The following is a 22,856-nucleotide window of genomic DNA, read 5'->3' on the forward strand; positions in this document are numbered from 1 at the left end:
CGTTCCTGTGGTAGGGACCGCCCTCTTGACAGTAGCAGTCTAATTACCATATTGGAGGCTGAAATCAACAGAAATGATAGCTCAGGAATGGCGGGGGCTAGAGAAGAAATATCAACTGCACCAGAATCAGTGGAGTAGCACCTATTAACCCCTTTCCACCGCATGCATTTTTCATTTGTTGTTTTTGACTCCTCGCCTCCCAAATTTCAAGACCAAGGCCCCACATTGCGGAAACGCAGCTTTTTTTTTTTTTTTTGTTGCGTTTTTTTGAGCCAAAGCCAAGAATGGCTACAAAAGGAATGGGAAATATATAAGAAGTTCTTATAATTCTACCTTCTGCTCAATCCACTCCTGGCTTTGGGTCAAAAAACCACAACAAAAAAACTTCACAAAAAAAGCCTTAGCCCAAAACTTTTTACATTTCTGTTCACAGAGCCTAGACTGTATTGTAGGTTTAATAAGGGGAAAAAATCTGCAGAGAAACATGCAGAAAAAATGCTGGAAAAAAAAAAAATCACGTTTTGTTTCCGCTGCGTTTTGTTTCTGCTGTGCTTTATAGCTGTTTTCCGCCACATGGGGTCTTAGCCTAAATTTATGTCTGTGCAGGAGACTTGGAGCTCAGTGTCAGGTCTCTATATCAGGTCTCTATATCATGAGATTATGCAGATAGAACTCAGGTGTCACAGCCGGAAGGAAGGTGAAAAGTCCACAATAAGACAGTGTTAATTTTCCGGGTTATAAAGGATTTCCTTGTTGGCTTTCTTACCGTTTAGTCGTCCGGATCTGGTTTTACGGTATTCTACATTATACCGCAATCCTGTGCTGGATTATTAGATGACTGATTATAGCAATTTCACCATTTGCATATGACTAATGAACAGAAGCCGTACGCATGCTGCCCATTTCCTAGGTGTGCTATACTAGAATGTCACGTAGATATTTTCCCAGTATATGGTTGTATTACATCAGTTACCGGAGAGACCTCGCTCAGCAGGAACACTAGAAACTTCCTCCAGGGTAAGTAAATATCTGCGCACTTGTAAGACATGATTATAGGACCTGGGGAGAAAGCGCTGCAAGTCCCAAAATATTTCCTTCTTCCTGCACATCACATAACAAAATCAGCAAACCATTAAATACACACAGACCCTTAAAGGGGGTGCTACACCTAATAGCTTTGGTTTTGCCATGACCTATTGCTCGCTGTTATCAGTCGATTCAGGCTGGGGAGACAGGCAAGTCTTACGAAGGGTTGCCATGATAAGGGAACGTGGTACAATATGGATTTTTTTATTTCCATTGACTCTAAATGGAGCTGTAGACATCAGTATTCAGAGAGCCCCCTCTAGTGGTCGCTGCAGGCAGACAAAATTTTACTCTATGACGGGAGATTTGGAGCTCTGTGTCAGAAACATTAAGCATGAAGCTCCAATTATCATAAAGATTGGCGAGCAGTGGCCCTATGTGCAGTGGGAAGTATAATACAAAGGTCTTGGGCCCCGATGTAAAATCCGTAAGGGGCCACCTACCATTTATAATACTGCACAGTCACAGGGCATCAATATGGAAGCACTAAGGGAACGTTGTCAAATAATCAAAAGATTTTAAACCAGGCATAAAGCTTCGGGTGGAAACCGGTGTCAAAGTGACGGCGTCTCCCCTATTAATAACTGTGTTTAGGACTTTCATCTTTTCCTCGTAGTCCTAAATCCTGAGAACCGAGAGCCGAACATCCCGGATTAAAATATCAATGTGAAAACTCTTTGATGTTCTTAGTCCCGTGGGGTTCCAGCTGTTACTAAACTACAACTCCCAGCATGCCTTGACAGTCTTCGGGTGGGTTGAAGGCCATTGTCTAGAAGCAAAGGTAGAACGTAGAACCAAAAAACACTGATAGAACAATTAATATTTGGATGTTATTAACATTATAAGACCAGTTTTCTGGCGTGTGAGGCATCATAAGTCTCACAATATTTGCACAAATTGCAGCATTTTCTTTTTTTGCGCCACCTTCATCACTTTCCTGAAAAGGGGGCGATGGCTCCACCATATTTATTTCTGCCAGAAATCTCCTATGCATAGACTTCTTTGAAGTGTGGCTGTCTCTTTAAAAAAGTCACTTAAAAGTTGTCTTTATGTGCAGGAAGCCATAACATCTTTAAGATGTGGCAGCAGACACAAAAGTGTCAGGAAACTGTAATTTTTCTCCTGAGCGCAGTGACAAGGATTTGGCGACTATGTGCGAAAACCACGAGCAGCTGCGACAACATCTGCAACCTCCGAATTACCTCCTGAATGTGGCGCCCCCTGCGAGGGGACATGGGCCGGACCCATGTGGTCCCTGTTTGTATAAGGACCCCACATATCTCAGCTCCCGGGTCTATATGTACCATAGGCTGGTCTGGAGGACTGTTGTAGGCCAAAAATACAAGTGGGGTAGCAGTTTGATGGGAGATCAGGATTGGTTCCTTGGCCCTTACAAGGCCTCCAGGTTTATGGAAATTTGGAGGTTCTCCTTCTTTTTGGGCTTTGGGATAGACCTCCTCCCCGTATACTTTCCGTGTGATGCACATATGTTTTTTTTAATACATACCGGTACTTACTATGGCGGCCGCCCCGTGTGGTTGTTTTTGGGCTCTTGAAGATGGTTGGCCTCAAGTTAGTTTTCAACCTAAAAATATTCCCTCCTCAGCCAAAAAAACGCTGCGGGTAAAAAAAATCCATTGCATTTTTTTACAGCGTTTTTGCTGCATTTTTCTCAGTATTTTTTCTTCCCCTATTAAATCTATAGGGAAAACTTGCGCAATTCTGCAGCTAAAAAGATACTAAATCACATGTTTTTGGAATCGCAGATTTTTTTCTCGCAATTTGTGGACGAGATTAGCCAAAATCTCCTTCACTTTGCTGGTACTGTAAATACAGAGTCTTTTTCTCTCTGCATCAGCCAAAGACGCTTTATTTCCACAACGTGGGGCCTAAAGCCTTAAAGGGTTTTCCAAGACTACGATATTGATGATCTATAGGTCATAGTATAAGGACGATGGGGTATAATTGCAGCACTCAAACAAGTGTAGTACCCTCTTCATCATGTCAAGTTCATTAGTCACATTATCTTTCTGCAGCTCAGTCCCATTCAAGTGAATACGGCTGAGCTGCACTACCAGGCACAGCCACTATCCAATGGGTGGCACTGTGCCTGGTACACAATAAAATCACTGCAGCTTCATGTCCTTTTCCTCCCATTTACTACAGTGCAGTACACATAGGGTGCGCTGGGTCACGAGGAGAAGCCGCCGATGTCCGGCACACCACTACACTCATATGATCACTTACGTACAAATCCTTGCACAAGACATTGGTGTACTTTGGGTCAGAAAAGTAAAAATAGATAAAAGAGAAGCAACGTCCTCGATGTCCCCGGGAAAGGAAATGTCACTTCTCCCCATCAACAGGATACACGAGCTCAGTCATGGAGGAATAACTAGTGATTCATCGTGTAATGGGCCGCACTGTCAGAAATATACAAATCTCACTTGTAGGTGGGGTAGAAAAAGCCCAAACAAAAAAAAAAATCTTCCCTTTGTTCTGGATCAATAAAGTTTTAGATTATCGGACGCCGGATTAAAGGATTTTCAATATATCTTAAAGGGGCGCTATCAGCAAAATTGTGCCGTACGCGCCCCACATATACCTCAATAGCCTTTAAAAGGCACCGCTAATCTTATTTTAACTCCTCCCCTTTTTAAAATAAGACCCTAAAAACGAATATGCAAATGATACTTACCGGTGCACGGTGGGCGGTCGTGCACGGTCCGACGTCATCTTGCTGTCACGCCTTTCTCTTCTTTCTTCTTCCAGCGACGCCCTCCTCTTCCACGCCTTGATCTTCTGTTCTTCCGGAATGAAGAGGTTCGCGAGCGTAGTTCTAAGGGGAACTTACAACTACAAAAAAAATGGCCCCGGAGCGTGCACAGTAGCCCTCCGGAGGGAGCAATACTGCGCACGCGCGGGATTTGAACCAAACCCGCCGGAAGAACAAAAGATCAAGGCGGGGATGAGGGTATAGTCTCTTCAGCAGTCTCATGGAGTTGAATGGAGCGACAGCTGCGACCGCCACATCCCAGACACGGGGGCTCAGCAGCCAGGACCTAACCTTATGTTTCTGGAAAAGCTGGGTGACAGCTATTACAATTCTCTCAGGGGTTGCCCATGACAAAAACTCTGCCTTCTAGTCTTAGTTCACACGGGGGGAGGTAGGGTGGATTTTGGCACCGAGTGACGTGGGGGGCCGCGTCACTCTCAGGTTAAAACCCACCTGCCATGACTGTCACGGCTTCCGACAATCGCGGCTTCCCCCAGGCTCAAATGAATGGGCCGACTCTGGAGGTTGCTTCCTCCAGGCGGACGCCACAGCTCAGCAAGCCGCGGAAGCCGCCTGAAGAAAGGGCAGCCCTCTTCTTTTTTCCGTGAGCGGCCAAAAAAGTAGCCTGGCGGTCTCCATAGACCACCATTGAGAGGGGGCGGATTATGACGTGGATTATGCAGCCTAATCCGCCCCCTTAGTGCCTGTGTGAACGAGCCCTTACAGTTTGGGAGTTTTAAGCAACCATCACACATAGGGTTAACTTTTTGACTTAAATTGGACCTTTCATGGTTTGGGCACAGGCAGTTCTATATACTGCTGGACAGCCGACAGTGCGCTGAATTCAGAGCACTGTCGGCTTTCCCGATCTGTGCCCCGGGTAAAAAGCTATTGGTCCCGGTACCGTAGCTCTTTACAGTCAGAAGGTCGTTCCTGACAGTCAGTCAGGTACGTCCTTCTCCACAGCAGCACCTATTGCGCTGTACAGTGTGAGCGGGGAGGAACACCCCCTCCCCTCCTGATAATACTCGTCTATGGATGAGCACTGTGAGCAGAGGGAGTGGGCGTTCCTCCCCGCACACACTGTACAGCGCTATAGGCACTGCTGTGGAAAAGGACGTACCTGACTGACTGTCAGGAACGCCCTTCTGACTGTAAAGAGCTACAGTACCAGGACCGATAGCTCTTTACCCGGGGCACAGATCGGGAAAGCCGACAGTGCGCTGAATTCAGCAGTATATAGAACTGCCTGTGCCCCGGACCATGAAAGGTCCTCTTTAAAAAAAAACCACAGTAATGCATCCTTTTTTTATGACTTTTTTAGGCTGCCCTCAGAGGTTTCTGTACACTTAGCATTTTTCTAGCAAATCCCATCCACATATTGCGGTAAAATATGCGCAGCGAAGACGCTGCGATTTCCAAAACCGCGGTGGCTCTGGAAATCGCTGAATGACAATTAAAACTTATGGAAGCGCCGACGGTTTCTCTATGGAAGCAGAAAGTCCGCAGAGGAAACTTCTGAGAACTTTATGTAAAAAGCGCTGCGGAAAAAAACGTGACGCGTTACTGCTGCAGTTTTTTCTGCAGCGCTGCAGCCCGCTACGTGAGGTCTTAGCCTTACTCAGCTTTCCCAGGCTCCCGATTCGCAAATCTGGCTGGCCTTACCACCCCAGCAGAGAACACAGTACTGTACTATGTGCATTTTTTCATTGTGCTTTTTTTGTGTGACTTTTTTGGATTCCCTTTTGGAGTTTTTGTAGCCACAGAATTTTTGCAGTGGTTTTTCATTTTTTTTCTACGTCCGAGGGGCTTCTCAGATTTTTCTTATAGAGGAAACGCTCGAAATTCTGCAGCTAAAATGAACATGCTGTGATTTTCCAAAATATACACTTTTTTATAACGCAGACTTTTTCTCCGCAATGAGATGAAACAAAATCTCCATCACTTTGCCGGAACGTTTCCACAGCGGACAACAATGTCTCAGGATAGGTTCACATCTGCGCTGGGCTCCCCGTCTTTCGGGTCTACCAGGGGCCCCGGATGATGGAAAGCTGGGACACTGAAACAGCAGTTACCTGCGGATACCGGCAGACCCCAATGACTATAATGGGGTCCCCTGTTTTCATTCAGAAAGCAGCAGAAACTTCGGGAAACTTTCCCCATTGGGGGACGGTTACAACAGCGGTTACGCACAGAAACTGGAGGACCCCATTGACTCTGCTTGCAAGACTCAACGTAAACTAGAGCGCAAGTCTCCAGACATCATCTCTCTTGCAGTCAGAAAACTACGACTTTTGGCATGCTGGGAGTTGTAGTTTGGCAATAGCTGGAAAACATCCGATCCAAGACGTCTGCTCTTATCAAACCCTGAGACTATTGGCAGCCATGTCGGTTGTCACCCAGCTTTTCCAGAATCCATCATCCAAGTAGGAAATTTTTGAAGAAACACTTAATAGAGGAAGGAGAGTGCGAAATTTTCTAGTGACAGTCAGGGTGGGTGGGAGTGGGGGCCGGCCTGGAGGAGGAGGTGGTGCTCCAACTTGGCCCCATCCTAATCCCCAACTCCAGAACACATCCTACTCCAGTCCACGTAACTTCTCAATATATTGAGTGTGCTGACACGAGGGAAGGGTCCTGAGAGGTACAGCCGGGTGCCACGTTAATAAGGTAAGACTCCACCATCCTGCCTTGGTCCTTATGTGGGACCCACAACTGGATCTGACTTATACAGTCTATGGGGGGATCGCAAAAAGTAGCAGCTCTGCCTGGGGCCAGTCTATGGGGACAGGGGGGCAATAACTTTTTAGATTCGATACAACCTTACGTTTGGTCTTTGTCAATTTTTGAGGGGGATCTTCTTTATATAGCGATGATTTGAGAGAAGCAATATGGACGAGGCAGGGAAACCAGAAGCTTTGGGAGAACATTTGTGAAATTTTTGTGGGTTAAAAAACTGTTATTTATGGAAAATAGGAGCGTTCCGAATTTTTTGGGTTGAGGGAGATTCTTGTTATTCTGTGAGAGATGGAACGCAGATGAGGTTCAGGAAGAGCTTTGGAAAAACTTTTTGTTACAAAAACAGTCCAATGTGGAGAATAACCGGATGGTTCTTAATTTTTTGGCCGCAATGTGGTTTTTTTCGATTCACATTGTACAACCCACATTATCCGGACGGCCTTCGCACTGCGGTCAAAAATCTGCGTCCATCCTGGTAACTGTTATGTAAAACGTATGGTTACAGATGTAGACAGCTGTTTCTGGAAGGAAGGGGGGCCGGCCAATTTTTGATGAGGTACAATAAGTGTAAAGTTCATTTACGTGTGTGTCGAAGGGGTAAAGATGGCCCCTTTTGGGGTTACTGACCCTTTCACATCGTACAAAGGGGCTGGATTTTTCTTGGTACGGAGTAGTCACACGTTGCCCTGGGCATTTAATAGGATCTCTGCAGATTTTAAAGGGTTAACACATTACCGGGACTCCCGGCTATGAGGTCACGGGTAACAATCGGGTCTTCCTACCGTACCTTGCTACTTGTATAGGTAAAGGGATGATGTGGACATGCAAAAATGATAACATTTCGGGCCGTTGCAAAAGTAATAGATCCCCTTCAAATTTAAAGGAATTCTCCATGGATTGCCGGTGACATCTCTTCTGGAGTCCCAAATGTCCCCCCAAAGGTCTGTTCAATAAACTTTATTGACACCACCCCAGAGAACCCCTTTAAGGAAGTGCGTGCACCCGGGATTGCGTGTCTCGTCCCATATGATTCACTCATGGAATTTGTTATTTTCTCCGCCGGGGCTGCAGATATTTGGAGTTTTCGTGATATTCGCTGCCAGAATAGGATTTCTACAGCTCTGACTTACTTTTTCCAGAAGGAAAATATTACGTTTGGGGGGGGGGGGGGAGGAGCGTCGCAAAAAAATTAACAGGAAAAGTTATTTGTGTAAAACGGATTTTTTTTTTTTTTTGTAATGGAATTTTCTTTCTGAGTTTCTTTGGTATCCGGAGAAAAATAATCCGCAGTGAATAACAAAGGGACATTTAAAGCAGCAGCATGCGGCAGGGGGGATGGAGGGGGCTCTGCTACCTGTGGGGACTGGAGAATTTGGGGGCTGACACATTTGCAAAGGGGGAGGGGCGGGGGGTGATTACTTTTCATGGCAGTTGATGATTGGTGAGATTCTATACCGGGGCTCTTGTCCATATGGTGGATGGGAATGAGACTGCGCCGGCTGGAGAAGAGTCAGCTCCTGACTGCTCACACAGCTATATCTGATCCCGGGAAAGCTGGGTGACTGACACTGTCGTTACCATTACAACTGCTAAAAGGGTTGTCACTCAATTTTCTTTGAAACGTCAACATAGTACAAGCCTAGCTATGCAGGTATAGCGCTATTACTAGGCGGATTTGCCATTCGGGTTTCTGGGAAAGCTGGGTGAAAACCAATCTAGTTACCATTATGACTACTATATGGGTTTTCTCTCAATTTTCCTTGAAACCCCAACATAATATGTGCCTAGCTAAGCAAGTATCATTGTATTACTAGGTGGGGTTTGCCATTCAGGGGCCTGGGAAAGCGGAGTTGCCACCATGTTAATTTGTTTCCCAAAAATGTACAAAATATAAAAGCAGCTAAATGAGGCAGATTTGCCACTCAGGGGTCTGGGAAAGCCAAGTTGCTACCATGAAATGAATATAATATAGAAGCAATGACTTACAATTTCTGGCAACTACACAACTAGATGGGTTTGCCATTCAGGAGCCTGGGAAAGAGGAGTTACCCCCATGTTTATTATCCCTGAAAGTAAATGGAACGATGAACCAATAAGTGACTTACAATTACTAGAAACGAGGCAGGTTAGCCTTTCAGGGGCCTGGGAAAGCTGAGTTACCAGCTTATTACTTGTTCCCTATTTCTTGGAAATGAACATAGAAGCAGCTATAAGAAGATGAGCCAATGATTGGTAACTGCATGACTAGGTAGATTTGCCATTCAGGAGCCTTGGAAAGCTGAGTGTGCAGTACGTTAATCTGCCTCAGTTTTCCTAGAAATAATGTAAAGGCAGCTGAAAGTGAATAAATCAAGATCTGCACAACTAGGTAGGTCTGTCATTCAGGAGTCTGGGAAAGCTGGGTACAACTTGACCCACATTAAGAGACATTTCCCACCAGACAAGACACCCTTTGTGCTGTAATTAGTGGCTTGCTGTTCGTTATTAGGCGTGCTCCTTATTTGTTGTCGCCTCCAGTTGCCATGGCGAAGTATTTTTTACTCGCGCGAATTCCAACGAGTTTCTGCAGCAAATCTGTCTGTCGTGTGTGAATTTACACTGATACGGTTGTCTGACGTTCACGAGGGGACGCATGCAGAGATGATGACAACGGTACCGCGTATCTCAGGCCCGGGTCATGTCTGCGCATGGGTTTCCGTTCGGTGAGTCCGCTTGGGGATACCTAAAGAAACCACACGGACCCCATAGACTATAATGGGCTCCGTGTGGTTTCAGCACGAAAAGTGTGGAGAGAAAAGTGCTGCTTGCGGATAGGGGAACGGAATGACCCAAATGCAGACGTGAACTGGGTTTTAGCAGGGGCTCGCACAACACAACTTTGACGCTATTGCACACAGTAGGATTTCGCTGCAACGTTTGTATATTACATAGTTGTGAATGCGCAAATACGTAAGTCGGGAGAATTGCATGGAGAACCACATGGGGCCGCCATCGGCACCAAAACATTTCAAAAATACACAGCGGGGTCTCCGTAATGGAGACTGTGGGATTCCTTCGTGCGACTAGGGATGGTGCGGGATATTTCGCTTCTTTACATGGAAAATATGGTATCGGGCAAAGGCAGAAATCTCGGCCAAGCCATTGTTACCTGTCATTTGCCCCCCAAATTTGCAGTCTCAAAAAGCCTTTTAAAGGAAGCGATAAGTCAAAGGTCAGCGCAAAAACATCAATGCATTCCTACAGATACTTGTGGCTACAGGACAGAACATGGCGGCAGCACTCTAACCCCAAGACAAGGTGCCGACAATCGTGCTGTGAATGGATTCACGTACTGCGTGTGTCAGGTGCCGCCGTCGCCAAAAATCCAATATTATGAGATTTACCGCAACTGGTCCGACTTAACCCTTTGTTCACCCAGATATTCCCAGGACGTCCCGTGCACAAGACTTTATGCCCCCAAATCTCTTTCCAAGCAGGTTTTAGATTTCAGATCTAGAGGCCCAAGGAAGTGACAGAGGGGTATAGAGTGGGGAGGGGGGTGTTTGGAAAAATAGGAGGGTTTGTTACCATGGGGGGAGGGTCTCTGGGAGAAATAAAAGGGAAAAGCAGACAAGTAATAGACATGGGGGGAGGAGATGCGCCGCAGGGGGTTAACTATTTCCCCGCCAAAATGATGAGCCGACCTTCATTGTTTAAGGCTTTGAAATTTTTTTCCAAAAATTTTTTTTTTTTTTAGTGATATCCTATTCCCAAAATTATTGCACGAATTTGTAGAAATCTGTAGACCCCGTCTCACCCGCCACTAAAGTGGATTTTCTGGTGTCATAAATGTGGCACATTTTTTGCGCCAAATCCTAAAACTAGAAATTATTAAACTAACGGCGCCATTTTTGCATCCAATCTCAATTTTTTTTTTGTCTAATTTTAGGATTTGGGGTTTATTGCATGTTGCGGTCAAATAATTCATAAAATTTAAAAAATTTTGTGCCAATTTTTGCAAACTTTACACTTTGGTGGCAAAAATTTACAGCAAAAATTCTCCATTTGGCTGGTTTTGCGCAGAGGGACTGACCGTTTCCACCAAAATTTACACATTGCCGCTGAGATCGGTGACCGTCGCAGTTTCCAAGCTTGTTCTAAAATGCGCGAGTTTATAACCAAGCAAAAATTGGTCAATTTCCTGCAAAATGATCAAAATGGCGCCCGAGGCTTAATATTTGGTGCCGCTCGCTATTCCTATAAATGCACTAATATTTTTGGCATATTTTTAATAAATTTGATGCATTTTACGTCACTAATTTAGCTATTGAGTGTTAAAAGCGCAGGTAAATCGGGACGCAAATTGCGTCAATGGTGCAAACCGTCACCTTCAAACAAAGGTGAGGCAATTCTGACTTAGTTGCACCACACATTGCTCCTCTTCCCCAGGGGACATGCTGGGGCTTGTAGTTCTCCTGCAGGCACTCACCAGGCTGTGCAGGGGGGGAGGGTATCTCCTCTTTGTCTAGACCTCCTTCCCAAATCCTAAACTTGGTGGGAGGGGAGACCCTTCACTCCCGATACCGCCCCTCACTCGCATAGTCCATGCCGCCGCTGCCTTTGTCTTGGGCGCTGATTTGGCGCTTGTGTCGCCTCCATATACCGGTGAGGAGTTAGCGCCGAGCTGCGCGGGAATAACGTCCATAGATTCCTGGAGGGAGAGACGGAGCAAAGAGAGAAGTTCTTACCGGAGAGGTATCTGTGCAGGGTCGGACTGAACTGGTGGGCACGGAGCAAAGAGAGGCTGGCATGGGGCAAGACGTGGTTTACAGGGGGCAAATAACTTGCATGGTGCAAAGAGAGGCTGCTCTGAGATAGGCATGGGTTGGGGCAAAAAGTGGCTTGTCGGGGGGCAAGAGTGATGCAATGGAGGGGTCAGGTGCACCTAATGAATGACGGGGTGTATAGTGTGACTAGAAGGGGGCAGGCATGGATCAACTAGGGACTGGCAGGGTGCAGGCATGGTGCAATTAGCGACTGGCAGGGTGCAAGCATTGTTTAAAAAGGGGTCTGCAGGGGGCAAGCATGGTGTAAATAGCGACTGGCATGGTGCAAATAACGACTGACAGGGTGCAAGCATTGTGTAAATGTGGGTCAGTAGGGGGCAAGCATGGTGTAAAAAGGAGATTGGAAGGGGGAAAAGTTGGTGCAAAATGGGGTTTGGAACAGGGGCAAGCATGGTGCAAAATGGGGTTTGGAACAGGGGCAAGCATGGTGCAAAATGAGGTTTGGAAAAGGGGCAAGCATGGTGCAAAATGAGGTTTGGAAAAGGGGCAAGCATGGTGCAAAATGAGGTTTGGAAAAGGGGCAAGCATGGTGCAAAATGAGGTTTGGAAAAGGGGCAAGCATGGTGCAAAATGAGGTTTGGAAAAGGGGCAAGCATGGTGCAAAATGAGGTTTGGAAAAGGGGCAAGCATGGTGCAAAATGAGGTTTGGAAAAGGGGCAAGCATGGTGCAAAATGAGGTTTGGAAAAGGGGCAAGCATGGTGCAAAATGAGGTTTGGAAAAGGGGCAAGCATGGTGCAAAATGAGGTTTGGAAAAGGGGCAAGCATGGTGCAAAATGTCTGGATGGGGGCAGGCAGGCTACAAAAAGTGGTTTTGAAGGGGCCAAGCAGGAGGACATTGTAGTTTGGAGGGCTGCAGGCAAGGGGTAATTTGGGGTGTGAAGAGGCGCAGGTAGGGGGCAAAGGGGAGGGGGGGCAGGCAGGGGTCAAAAAGATGATAAAGTTAGATAGCTAACTCAAGACAAGGCTCCATCTAACTTTTCCAGCTCAGTTTCCCTTTCCAGTAGGAGTGAATGGTAATTTTGGCCCCATTGCCTTGATATGTATTCACTTCTATGCAGTGTGGCTGGTAAGTTGCTCCAAAGCCTCCAAATCGTGCACCTTTTGGGCATCTGTTGGAACATTGGGGGCGTTCATGTCGGGGTGAAAAATGGTCCTGGACAATAGTACAAGGGATACATAACTGTACATTATAATGTGGTAGTCACAACATACTCATGGCAAACTTTTTTTTTTTTGTACTTTTTTTAGGTCCCCATCCATGTCACAGAGAAACAGGGGCGCGTACGTCACGTGGTGTGCCCTGCCCATGTCACAAATAGGGGTGACAGGACCCTAAAGTGGGTCTGGTCACATCCAAAAATGTCCACAGTGGCAAGTATAGGTAAAACTAAAGTAAGGAGAAACCCGCCTGCCACGACCGTTGCGGCATCCACCTCCGGAGTCGGCTCAAATGAATGAGTCTACTCCGCTGGCGGAAAAAAGAACGCTAGTGGTCTCCATAGACCACCATTTTATGGAAGCAGATTTTGAGGCGAAATTTGCTGTCAAAATCCGCCTCCTTGCCCCCGTGTGAACTAGCCCTTCATGGTCGATGATCCCGTCCTCAGTTATCGTCGCTGTCTGTCGGCTTCTCTCGATTCTCGTGTCCCTAATTTTCCGTATTACATGGCGGTCACTTGTGTCCTGTGCGTTGTGTTATAACATGAACTTTCCCGTGGTATTGCGTAGACTGTACAATGTTTTCTCTGTTTTGGGCCCGCGTCCAAGTTTACAGTTTATTTCCTTTCCCTAAATGTCTGGTGTTCTTTGTCGGACCCCTTGTTGTGGGGCAGAGCTGGTCACGGTTGGGGTCAGACGCTCCCGCTGTCGATGACCCTCCATTGTTCATTGTTTTTACGCTGTGATGGTTCTTTGTGTTGTGCGGCTAAAGGGTCTCTGCCTATAGGGTGGGCCTGTATATAAGGCGTTGTTCACACTTCGCTGTCATATCCGATTTTTACCAGTTTGTATGAAACTACATGTAAATAAACCCCAGCAAAAATCTCCCAACATTAACCCGGATGGGTCTGTAGGGTATAATACGCCCCATGTAGGCCATAGGCCGTTTGTGTGGTATTTGGTATGGTGTTTTGTATACTGCGCTTCTAATAGAAAGGGATCCTGCTAAGGCGAATATCATGTAATGTCCGAAATTTTGCCTGCATTTGTGATGGTGTGACCCTGAATACCCTCACCACCGATTAGTAGGACTTGCACAAAGCCACATAATAGGGCCTGATTCAGACATAAACCCATGTTGTTCATATTCTTCACCGGTCCCATTGACTTTTAATGGGGGGTAGACAGATGACCCCTTTTATATTTTTTTCCATAGACCAATAAAAAGGGAGACTCGCACTGTTTTGTTCATGGAAGTCTGTGGCAGATTTACAAAGACGGGTGTGTTCAATGCCAGTCTTCATATCCCCTGCATTTATGATGGTGGCTAAGCTTGTGGCCCGGGCCCCACTGTGTCCCTCACGTGTCTCTTAGCAAGAACATGGCGGATAGCACATTGTAAAAGAAAAACAGATTTTTGTGCAAAAACTCAATTGGTGCAACAATTCCTGACCTTTTTGTGCCTCGCAGGGGCAGGCTTATTAACCTTCTACACTAAGGCATAAGAATAGTTGTACATTTTTTGCACAACTTGGATTTTGCTCAAAAAATTTGTGGCTTTTTTTGGTTTTCTGATGACCAGGACACTATCATGGATGGGGTTGTGTCGCTGGCGGTGCACTAGATCTGAATGAGTTCTAAGCTGGGTAGCCCCTTTATGACCTTCATGAGCCCTGAGGGGGCATCTTTTAGGGTTTGATAGCCATCTGAAGAGTAGGTTCAGACTCTATGGCTCTGACTCTGTAGTCTTGGCTGAGAGGCCTAAACCTATTGGTGCAGATATTAAAGTGCTAGCTCTTGGGCACAAATCTCATGAAGATCTTGGTTTCCTCAGGTCGGTCATAGTCGGTTCATGAGTGTTGGCTTTGTGTTTTTGTAATTTAATCCTGTGCCTTAAGTTCTCCCATATGTCACCTCTAGCCTCTGGTACATCCACCCCCACCTGTACCCCTCCCCCTCCTGCATTCTTGCCTTTTTGTTCTTGTCTTTTCAACTTTTTTTCTGTGCCCCGAGGCTACAGAGATTCGTCTTCTTTTCAAAACAAGTAAAATAATCCCGGACCCCCTGACGGAGCTTCCTGCCGAGTGCGGCCCCTGTAATGTCCACCGTTACCTAAGTGCTGACTGCAAAATTAGCAAAATCACAGGAATGTTTTTCTTATTGTGCAAGTCAGTTGAGGACAAAGGAATCCCTTCAGTGACCTAGTGGAACGTCTCTGTATCCCTCCGGCAGTATCGATGGCGGGCCAGGTACCCAGAGCCCTGTTACACGGTGTTCTGGAGGATCCGTGCACGCAGCTACACTTCTTTTCTGTATACGATCCCTGATTTCGAATGGGGTTCGGACACATTCATTTCTAGGGCCCCATGAACACAATTTTTTATTTTTTTTAATGGGTCTGTGTGGTGTCTGTAAATCTGAGATGCAAAATATGAGCAGGTCCTATTGCCAGGTCCATTTTGCATTCTATCTTTATTCATCATGTCTGTGAAGAACATGGCCAGGGTACGGATCACATGTGTGCGCCTTCCATTCCGTTTTCTTATGCACCCGTGGTCGTGTGCCCATTGCTTTTCTTCCTTTGATTCTGTGCTAAAATATCAGAGAGGTTTATTATGCACCAAATTTCTGTGTACAAGGCGTGAAAAAGACGCGCGGTTTTTGTGCAAATTTCCAACGAAAACTTGTGCGACAGCCTCGCGGAGGCTGCCCCTGATCTATAAGAGGCGTGAGCTTCATCATGAATGAGCGGCGACCCCTGTCGGTACAGGAGATATGAAGGCTCGTATTATGCAGATTTCTAGCATAATTCACCCTTGGGGTTGAAATCTGCTTTGACATTCAATGGCACAATCCACAAGCTGCATTTATAAAATTAGAAATTTGTGCAGCGGCTTTAGCAGCATGTGGATTCTTTTAAGGATTCTTTAAATCTCACTCACTTTGCCGATACTGTAAACTAATGTAGTTAGTCTTCCTGCAGTTCTGTGTAGGGAACAAAATCGGGACTGTTTACACCCCATATGGATATACCCTAACCTGTTTTTGCTGTATACAGTCTTATGGATTGGTTGTATGTCAACTCTGTTCCTTTCATTTGTCCATATCTGGAGGAAGTGTGCAAGGTATGACATGGTGCCTACAAAGTGTGTGACCCTTCCCGGCACCTTGGTGTAATCAGTTATTAGCAAGATAAATGGCTCATGTGACTGTAATTGGAAGGCATTGACCGCCTGCAATTACCATGCAAATAGGAGACTGGGTAGAATGACTCCCCCGCCCCTGTCCTTAACTCCCCTGCCCCTGACTTTGGCTTTGATATGGACAAGGTGGAATAATTAAGGTGCACACAAACACTCCTGAGGCCTCCTGCGGTGTCCTGTATACTGGGGGCGGTATTATTCCTCAGGCTGCTGCCACTACCAATACTCCTTTGTCCCAGTTGTGTTAATTTTTTTTTTGCTTAACTCCCAGCAGGTGGCCCCACAAAACTTGGGGGAGGTGAAGGATCTGCTCTCCCTAGGCATGCTTCACATTTGTCCATCAAAGGACCCAACCGATGGAGATCCCGCTGCCAAAACAGCGATTACCCGATATAATGGGGTCTGCCGTTTTTATACTGAAATTTTTTTAATTTAATTCTGGTTGCAAGCCGGACTTTCACCGCTTGCATGAAATTTATTTAGGCTTTGGCGCAATCTATCATAAATGTGACCTCTTAGGCTGAGACCTCACGGTGCGGAAAAGCGGCATTTTATTGCAGATTTTGCTGCGTTTTTTTAAACAGTGGCTTCACAATGAATGGGAAATATAGTATATATTCTATTACCTATACGGTGCATGGCTATTCACGTTCCGGCTATATTCAGCCGTTGAGTTGTGATAATAAACTTTTGCCTCAGTTATTGTTGCGGTTTTTATTTTCACTTCTAAAAGCCGCAGATACTCGAGGTCACTGTAAAATAGACAGCGTTTCCAATAGCTCAACCACAGCACCTGCTACACCCTTAAAGGGATTGTCCAGTGAGTGTAATTGTTCCGACACTGGATTACGTGACCAGGACCAGTCGCTCACGTCTTCTCCCGTTTTCATGACCACTGTTCACTGTAGAGTCCCAGCCTCGTGGTGCAGGTAACCTACCTGTGAAAATCGGCGAGAAGGCCGAGCGACCAAGGGGACGCGGACTAGTTTAGAATCGACTCATTATAAGATTGAGCGAATTGTCTTATTATTCCATCTCCTGATATAACGTGTAGATCTGAGTGGGTTTGCGCTATTTCTGCCTCCCCTGTGGTCTTTGTCTCCCGTCATACGGAAGCGACTGTTACACGAATCCCCTGTGATCTCTATTGTGTGTCCCCCTCCCCCCTTTACCTTGATATGAAACGCGTGACTGTGTCCTAATAGTTTATCTTATAATAGTTGCTTGTTTTGGAGTCACGTGACCGGCACGCACCTGGCCGCGCTCTCAGGTGTGCAGGATCAGACCCTGGTGACGTGGAGCGCCCTTGGCGGAGGGGCTTGTTTCGCCTTCTAGGTTTTCTTTGTCTTCTGTGATACACGGGAATACATCTTACATCCCACAACCAGTTTAGCAAGTTGTAGTGTCTTGGCATGTCCAGGGATGTAAACACACGAGCGATGGCGGCTATTTGTCTGTGCGGCGTACGAATAATAGGCAGCGCTACCTTTCACACACATACTATGGAATATCACCTGCAACAAAATTTAGTCTGGCAACGTCACTCTCTGGCCTGTTATGTTCCCCTTCGTTTTTGGCCGCAGTTCTCCCCCATGCTTTACACTGCAGCTTAATTCATTACAATGTAACTGCCAGCTAAGCACATGGCGAGCGAATTTCCACCACAGGAAGAAAGCGTATAAACCACTAGCAACAAGAAATGATGGGTAACTGGCGGGCAGGGGAAGTGAGCCTTAAATAACTTTGTGCAATCCTCCTCGGTCATGACACAACGGCTTTCCTCTTTTAAGACGTCGCCAGATGTTGTTATAATTTGTTGCAGTGCAAAATGTAACCGAAAAACGCCAGATGGCTACAACTGTGCTCCCCGCGGGCTGCTAGAGGGGCTTCCTGTCCCGGTTTAGCTTGAGTACAATTTGACGTAAATTATGTTTCGTGGCGGTCTAGACCCTCGTGTAAAATGAACATAGGTACAAAAAAGGGTTAAAAGCGGCCTCCTATTTACTCTTGTAGGGCGGTGAATGCGTTATGAGCTGTAATTGGTATTGAGGGTGTAAGGAGGAGGTCACCAGGGTCATTGGGCCGCTAATGAGCAGGAAGAGGCTACTTAGGGGATATTCCTTGGAATGATCATTTGCACTTACGATAGGAAATGGCCGCACTGTACGGGTAGGCCCGACCGCTTACCTAATCAAAGTAGAGAGAAAACCGACAAATCCACCCTGTTTATGACGATCGTGGTACTTCCGCTTTGCATCTGTTCTATGTGTCGGTTTTTGATGGCTGAGTGTCATCCTATTGGGTCTGTCCGTCCATTACAAGGATAGAACATGTCTGTCAAAAATATGACGACACTCATTCATTCTCAGTGACCCATGTAACGGTTGTTAAACATCTTTCACTATCGTGTGACTGTGGCCTATTGGTTGGTTGACTATTTTTGCATTTGTTATTGCGCCCTCGTCACTTTGCGCTGTCCCTGTTGCTTACATCACACAGTTGGCCATGGGGTGAAACCACAAGTCCCAACTCCTCTGGCCCGTAGGAACTTGTGATGACTTCTATACATAATAACCGACTGTCTCCACCTGGGTGACAGCACTGGTTTTCTATGTGTACGCTGGTTCTTACTGGTTGGTGACTGGTGGGCCGGATGCTTGTTCAGCCGGATACACTTCGCTTTCGCAACAGCTTGGACAAATGTGGAATGGAACTGCGTCAGCATAATGGGCACATATGGTTGTATCTGCAGTTCTTTTATCTCACTTTGTAGTCTCTCTGAAGTTTTGGGTGTTTTTGGCGCCTGATAAGTACCTGCTGCTTCCTGGCCACATGTGAAATGGGAGACAACAAATGGCACGTTTTGACAATGTATGGAGATGCCATATGTCATTTCTTAACTAATAGAAGATCAATATCCAGTGCAGATCTTAAGCCATCAACATTGGGGTCCAATACAGCTTCTAGTCTTCGAAAACCCCATTGGGAACCCAACACAGATGTGAACTCGCCCTAAGCTTTGGCCCTGAGACGTGTTCATACTTTCTATAACTTTTCAGTAAATGTTGAGTTATTCTTAACCTCCATCCGAACTTGGGACTGGATATCAATGAAGCTCCTCACTGTGTATTCTTGAGATTGGGTGGAGTATGTTTACACGTCATGATTTTTCCAAAACCACAACACAACTTCCGCGTTACATTACGATTTTGGAAAAATTGTTGCAAAATCCATTACGTGACGTGATGTGAGAATAAGATGACGATCAACCACGTTGTAACTTATCAGTCATCCATGGGATTATTCACAGAAACCATCCCACAAGCAATGCGTCAGACTAACTTTACGTTCACATCTACGTCAGGGCGCCAGTCGGAGCCTCCATTGCATAGTAAGAGGATTGTGCGGGCAATATTATTCTGTGACCGGGTGTGGACCTTGTCGGTGGATAGTCAGGAAATATTACGAGATGACTGGATTGAAAGCCTTTTCATTTCTAGGTGGCGTTGTCTGGCTTTAGATGGATTGTCCCCTGGAGAGGGATCTTGTAAATAATAGATGTTTGCCGGAGTTGTTGGGTGTATCTTGAGTCATTAAAGTGTCAGCTTTTAGCACTTCCATGCCTTCTGACTTGTACTATCTCGTCCATGACTAATTGTACGATGTCTTTTTTGTTTTCCAGATATAATCGTGGCTCAGGATGAGTTGGAGTTTTTTAACCCGTCTTCTCGAAGAGATCAACAATCATTCCACCTTCGTGGGGAAGGTTTGGCTGACTGTCCTCATCATTTTCAGGATAGTCCTGACCGCGGTGGGCGGAGAGTCCATCTATTATGATGAACAGAGCAAGTTTGTGTGTAATACGCAACAACCTGGATGTGAGAACGTATGCTATGACGCGTTTGCGCCGCTGTCACACGTCCGATTTTGGGTTTTTCAAATCATTCTCATCACTACCCCATCCATCATGTACTTGGGTTTCGCCATGCATAAGATCGCACGTCGACCAGATGAATACCGGAGACAGTTAGAGAAATCTCAAAGCAAACGCAAGAAAAAGGCACCTGTGGTTCATCGTGGGGCTAAGCGGGACTATGAAGAAGCGGAAGATGACAATGAAGAAGATCCCATGATCTGTGAAGAGGTGGAAACCGAGAAAGATGCAGAAGAGGGAGACAAAAAGAAACACGATGGCCGTCGACGTATTAAGCAAGATGGCCTGATGAAGGTCTATGTCCTACAGCTGCTCTTCCGCTCTGCCCTAGAAGTTGGGTTCCTTATGGGGCAGTATATATTGTATGGTTTTGAGGTGATCCCATCTTATGTGTGCACTCGGAGCCCTTGTCCTCACACAGTAGATTGCTTTGTGTCCCGTCCCACCGAAAAGACTATATTCCTTCTTATCATGTATGCCGTCAGCGCTCTGTGCCTTCTGCTCAACCTGTGTGAGTTGTTCCATTTGGGCATTGGTGGCATTCGGGATGCCCTCAAGCAACGGAGCAAAGAGGCTGAAGAACAACAATACCCCAAAAAAGCTCCCAGTGCCCCTCCACATTACCATTCAGTGCCAAAGGGCAAAGTGTCAAACGGCAAGCTATTGTATCCCGAGAATGGTGGTAGGGAGGCTTATGAATTGCCGGTGACTCATTCCAACGAGCATGAGCTGGACAGGCTACGCCAGCACCTCAAATTGGCCCAAGAACACCTTGACTTGGCCTTCCAGCTGAACCCCGCAGCTGACACTGCCCATGCGTCTCGAAGTAGCAGTCCCGAGGCTAACAGCATAGCTGCTGAACAGAACAGGCTCAACCTTGCTCAAGAGAAAGGAGGAGTCTGCGAGAAATCCGGTAAGTAAAGTAAAGGGTCACTCCTCCTGGTCTTGGCACCATTCAAGACTCCCCTTAAAGCACATGCACTGTCCAACACCTCCATAGTTTTATACATTGTCCTAGTAGACAAGGCTGGGCAATGCCGGTTCTTGAATATTTTTCTCAATGTTGCTTAGGCTCTGTTCACATCATATGTCCAGTGCAAAAAAAAAAATCTGTCTTTAGGCCTCCGTGGCAAAAAATCTACATTATGGTAAGAATTTGCTTTCTAGTGACCAATATATAGATTTTTATTTTTCCCCTGCATCTGTCAAGCCTATAGGGATCTATGAGCCAGTGCTGAACATGGTGTGAACGTAGGCTAAGAACCTCTAAGGAGATGTTTTATGAAGGAATTTTTACCAAAAGTCTCAAATTTTGGTGCAAGCCTCAATGTTCTACTTTTGGACACTGTTCTGCTACTCTTGGTTTCTTTTTTTCTACGACTGGGTGGAGAATAAATTCCAAGTTCCAGGTCGAAAAATGCAGATTTTTTTTTTTTTGCCAACTTGTTTAGCCCTGGGTGATTTTGTTTAATGGGTAATTGGTGGGTATCGCTGCGCCTGTAATTGGCCAGGGCTTATTTTGGATTTACCTGGGTTAAGTTAATGGATTTTTTTTTTACCTGCCCTCTAATCTGTCAAGCCCAATTTAAAGGCAAACGCCCTGCCCTAAGTAGAATGTATTGCTGGTCGTGTTCCTTATAATACTCCAGGTATAGGCAGCCCCCTCGGTTATGAGACGCTACAAAGACCCTCCAATATGGCCGATCGTTTAGAAAAAAAAAAGCTTGATGCGATAAGGCAGTGATATCTGATGTAGGAGATGACCTATTACCTCGCTTTTAAGGCTTCATTACCAGCCCCGGTGTCACCGCGCCCCATTCACAAAGTCCCAATGATGGCTGCAGGGGGATTCATGTAATCCAGAGTAATTGGCGGCTATGGTGCGAGCGGATGACAAGATGGTAACCACTACCCTTAGATCATCCACACTTTAGTAGGATCCTTCCCTCAACAATAGGTTGGGTCCCCAGATGTTGTAGTCACTGATGTGCGAATCCCACCAAGTGACTCCCTGATGTGTTTCCGCTGCAGTTTTTCCCGCAGTGCGTTTTCGTTGCAGCCTTGGACTGTAATGGGCTTATGCACAGATGGGTTCGGTTCACGTAGAAGAATTTTGGAGAGGAATTTGACGCAGTGTACCCACTAAAATCCCTCTCCAAAAACTGGTCCCTTGGAACCCACAATGGAAAGCTGAACTTTGACTTTCAGCCTTGGGTTTCCATGTTTTTTTAGTCATATACAATGGAGTGTTCTTGTCTCGTGGTGATGAAGCCGCGGCAAAAACAAGTCGGAAACAGATTTATTTTTTTTTTGCCTTCCATTGAATAGGAGATTTCAGGCGGAATTTTGAGCAGATGTTGAGTCGGAATCTGTATCAAAATCGTCACCAAATTCCTCTGTGTGAACTTCCCCTTACCAAGCACTCTCTGGTAAACGTTGGAGGACTTTGGCTCTGTTCACATTTGTTGGATCCAACCACCGGCCCCTGACGGACCCCATTGACTTATGATGAGGTCCACCAGGCTCGTGTCAGTCACTTTATTAGGAACTGTGAAGCTAGTTTCCCAAGAGATTAGACAAAATCTGCAGCGGCGCCTCCAACGCCGATGTGAACCTAGTCTTATCCAGCGTCTAGTTCTCCACACCAGCATGCACCTCCAGTTCCGTGTAGCGCTATAAGATTTAATGGTGTTTAGAGGAGTAGATTATTACACCATCCATCTCCCTGCCATCCACCCGTCCTTACCAAGTTGTTTTCCTTTTTTCTCCACAGGTTTGTGATCTTCGAAGGCGGGGGTGGGGAAACGAGAAGCTAAAATATGACTGGAATTGAGTTGCCATGGGGTCGTGACCCCTATCTTTACCCCATCCCCCCCCCCTTCCTTCCAACCCTCTGCGGAGGGTGAAGAAAAGGGAACGTCTGCGGAGGGCCGGAGTCGGTGAATGCTCCTCTGTTCTGCCGGCTCCAGCTGCGTAGCGTCTTGGAACGTTATTGAAATCTCATCCTCGATCCTGCTCCAGGAGGCGACCCTGAGCCGCCAGATGTGGAAGAAGGTTAACGCCACTGGTTTACACGGGCTGCCCCCCACCCATCTGCAGGGTGACTGAAGACTGCGGGTGGCGCCTTCCAAAAAGT

At 46.2% G+C, this 22,856-nt stretch overlaps 1 protein-coding gene across 1 annotated transcript; it reads left to right on the forward strand.

Moving 5' to 3' along the window:
• The first annotated feature begins 6,428 nt into the window (after window positions 1-6,428).
• On the forward strand, window positions 6,429-22,843 carry LOC142216642 (gap junction gamma-1 protein-like). The gene is made up of 3 exons (XM_075284627.1): window positions 6,429-6,529; window positions 19,469-20,633; window positions 22,494-22,843. Exons 2-3 carry the CDS (start codon window positions 19,487-19,489, stop codon window positions 22,499-22,501), a joined length of 1,155 nt encoding a protein of 384 aa, XP_075140728.1. The 5' UTR covers window positions 6,429-6,529; window positions 19,469-19,486; the 3' UTR covers window positions 22,502-22,843.
• The last annotated feature ends 13 nt before the right edge of the window (window positions 22,844-22,856 follow it).

Source organism: Leptodactylus fuscus, chromosome 8, assembly GCF_031893055.1.
Source record: "Leptodactylus fuscus isolate aLepFus1 chromosome 8, aLepFus1.hap2, whole genome shotgun sequence".
Classification (NCBI taxonomy): domain Eukaryota; kingdom Metazoa; phylum Chordata; class Amphibia; order Anura; family Leptodactylidae; genus Leptodactylus; species Leptodactylus fuscus.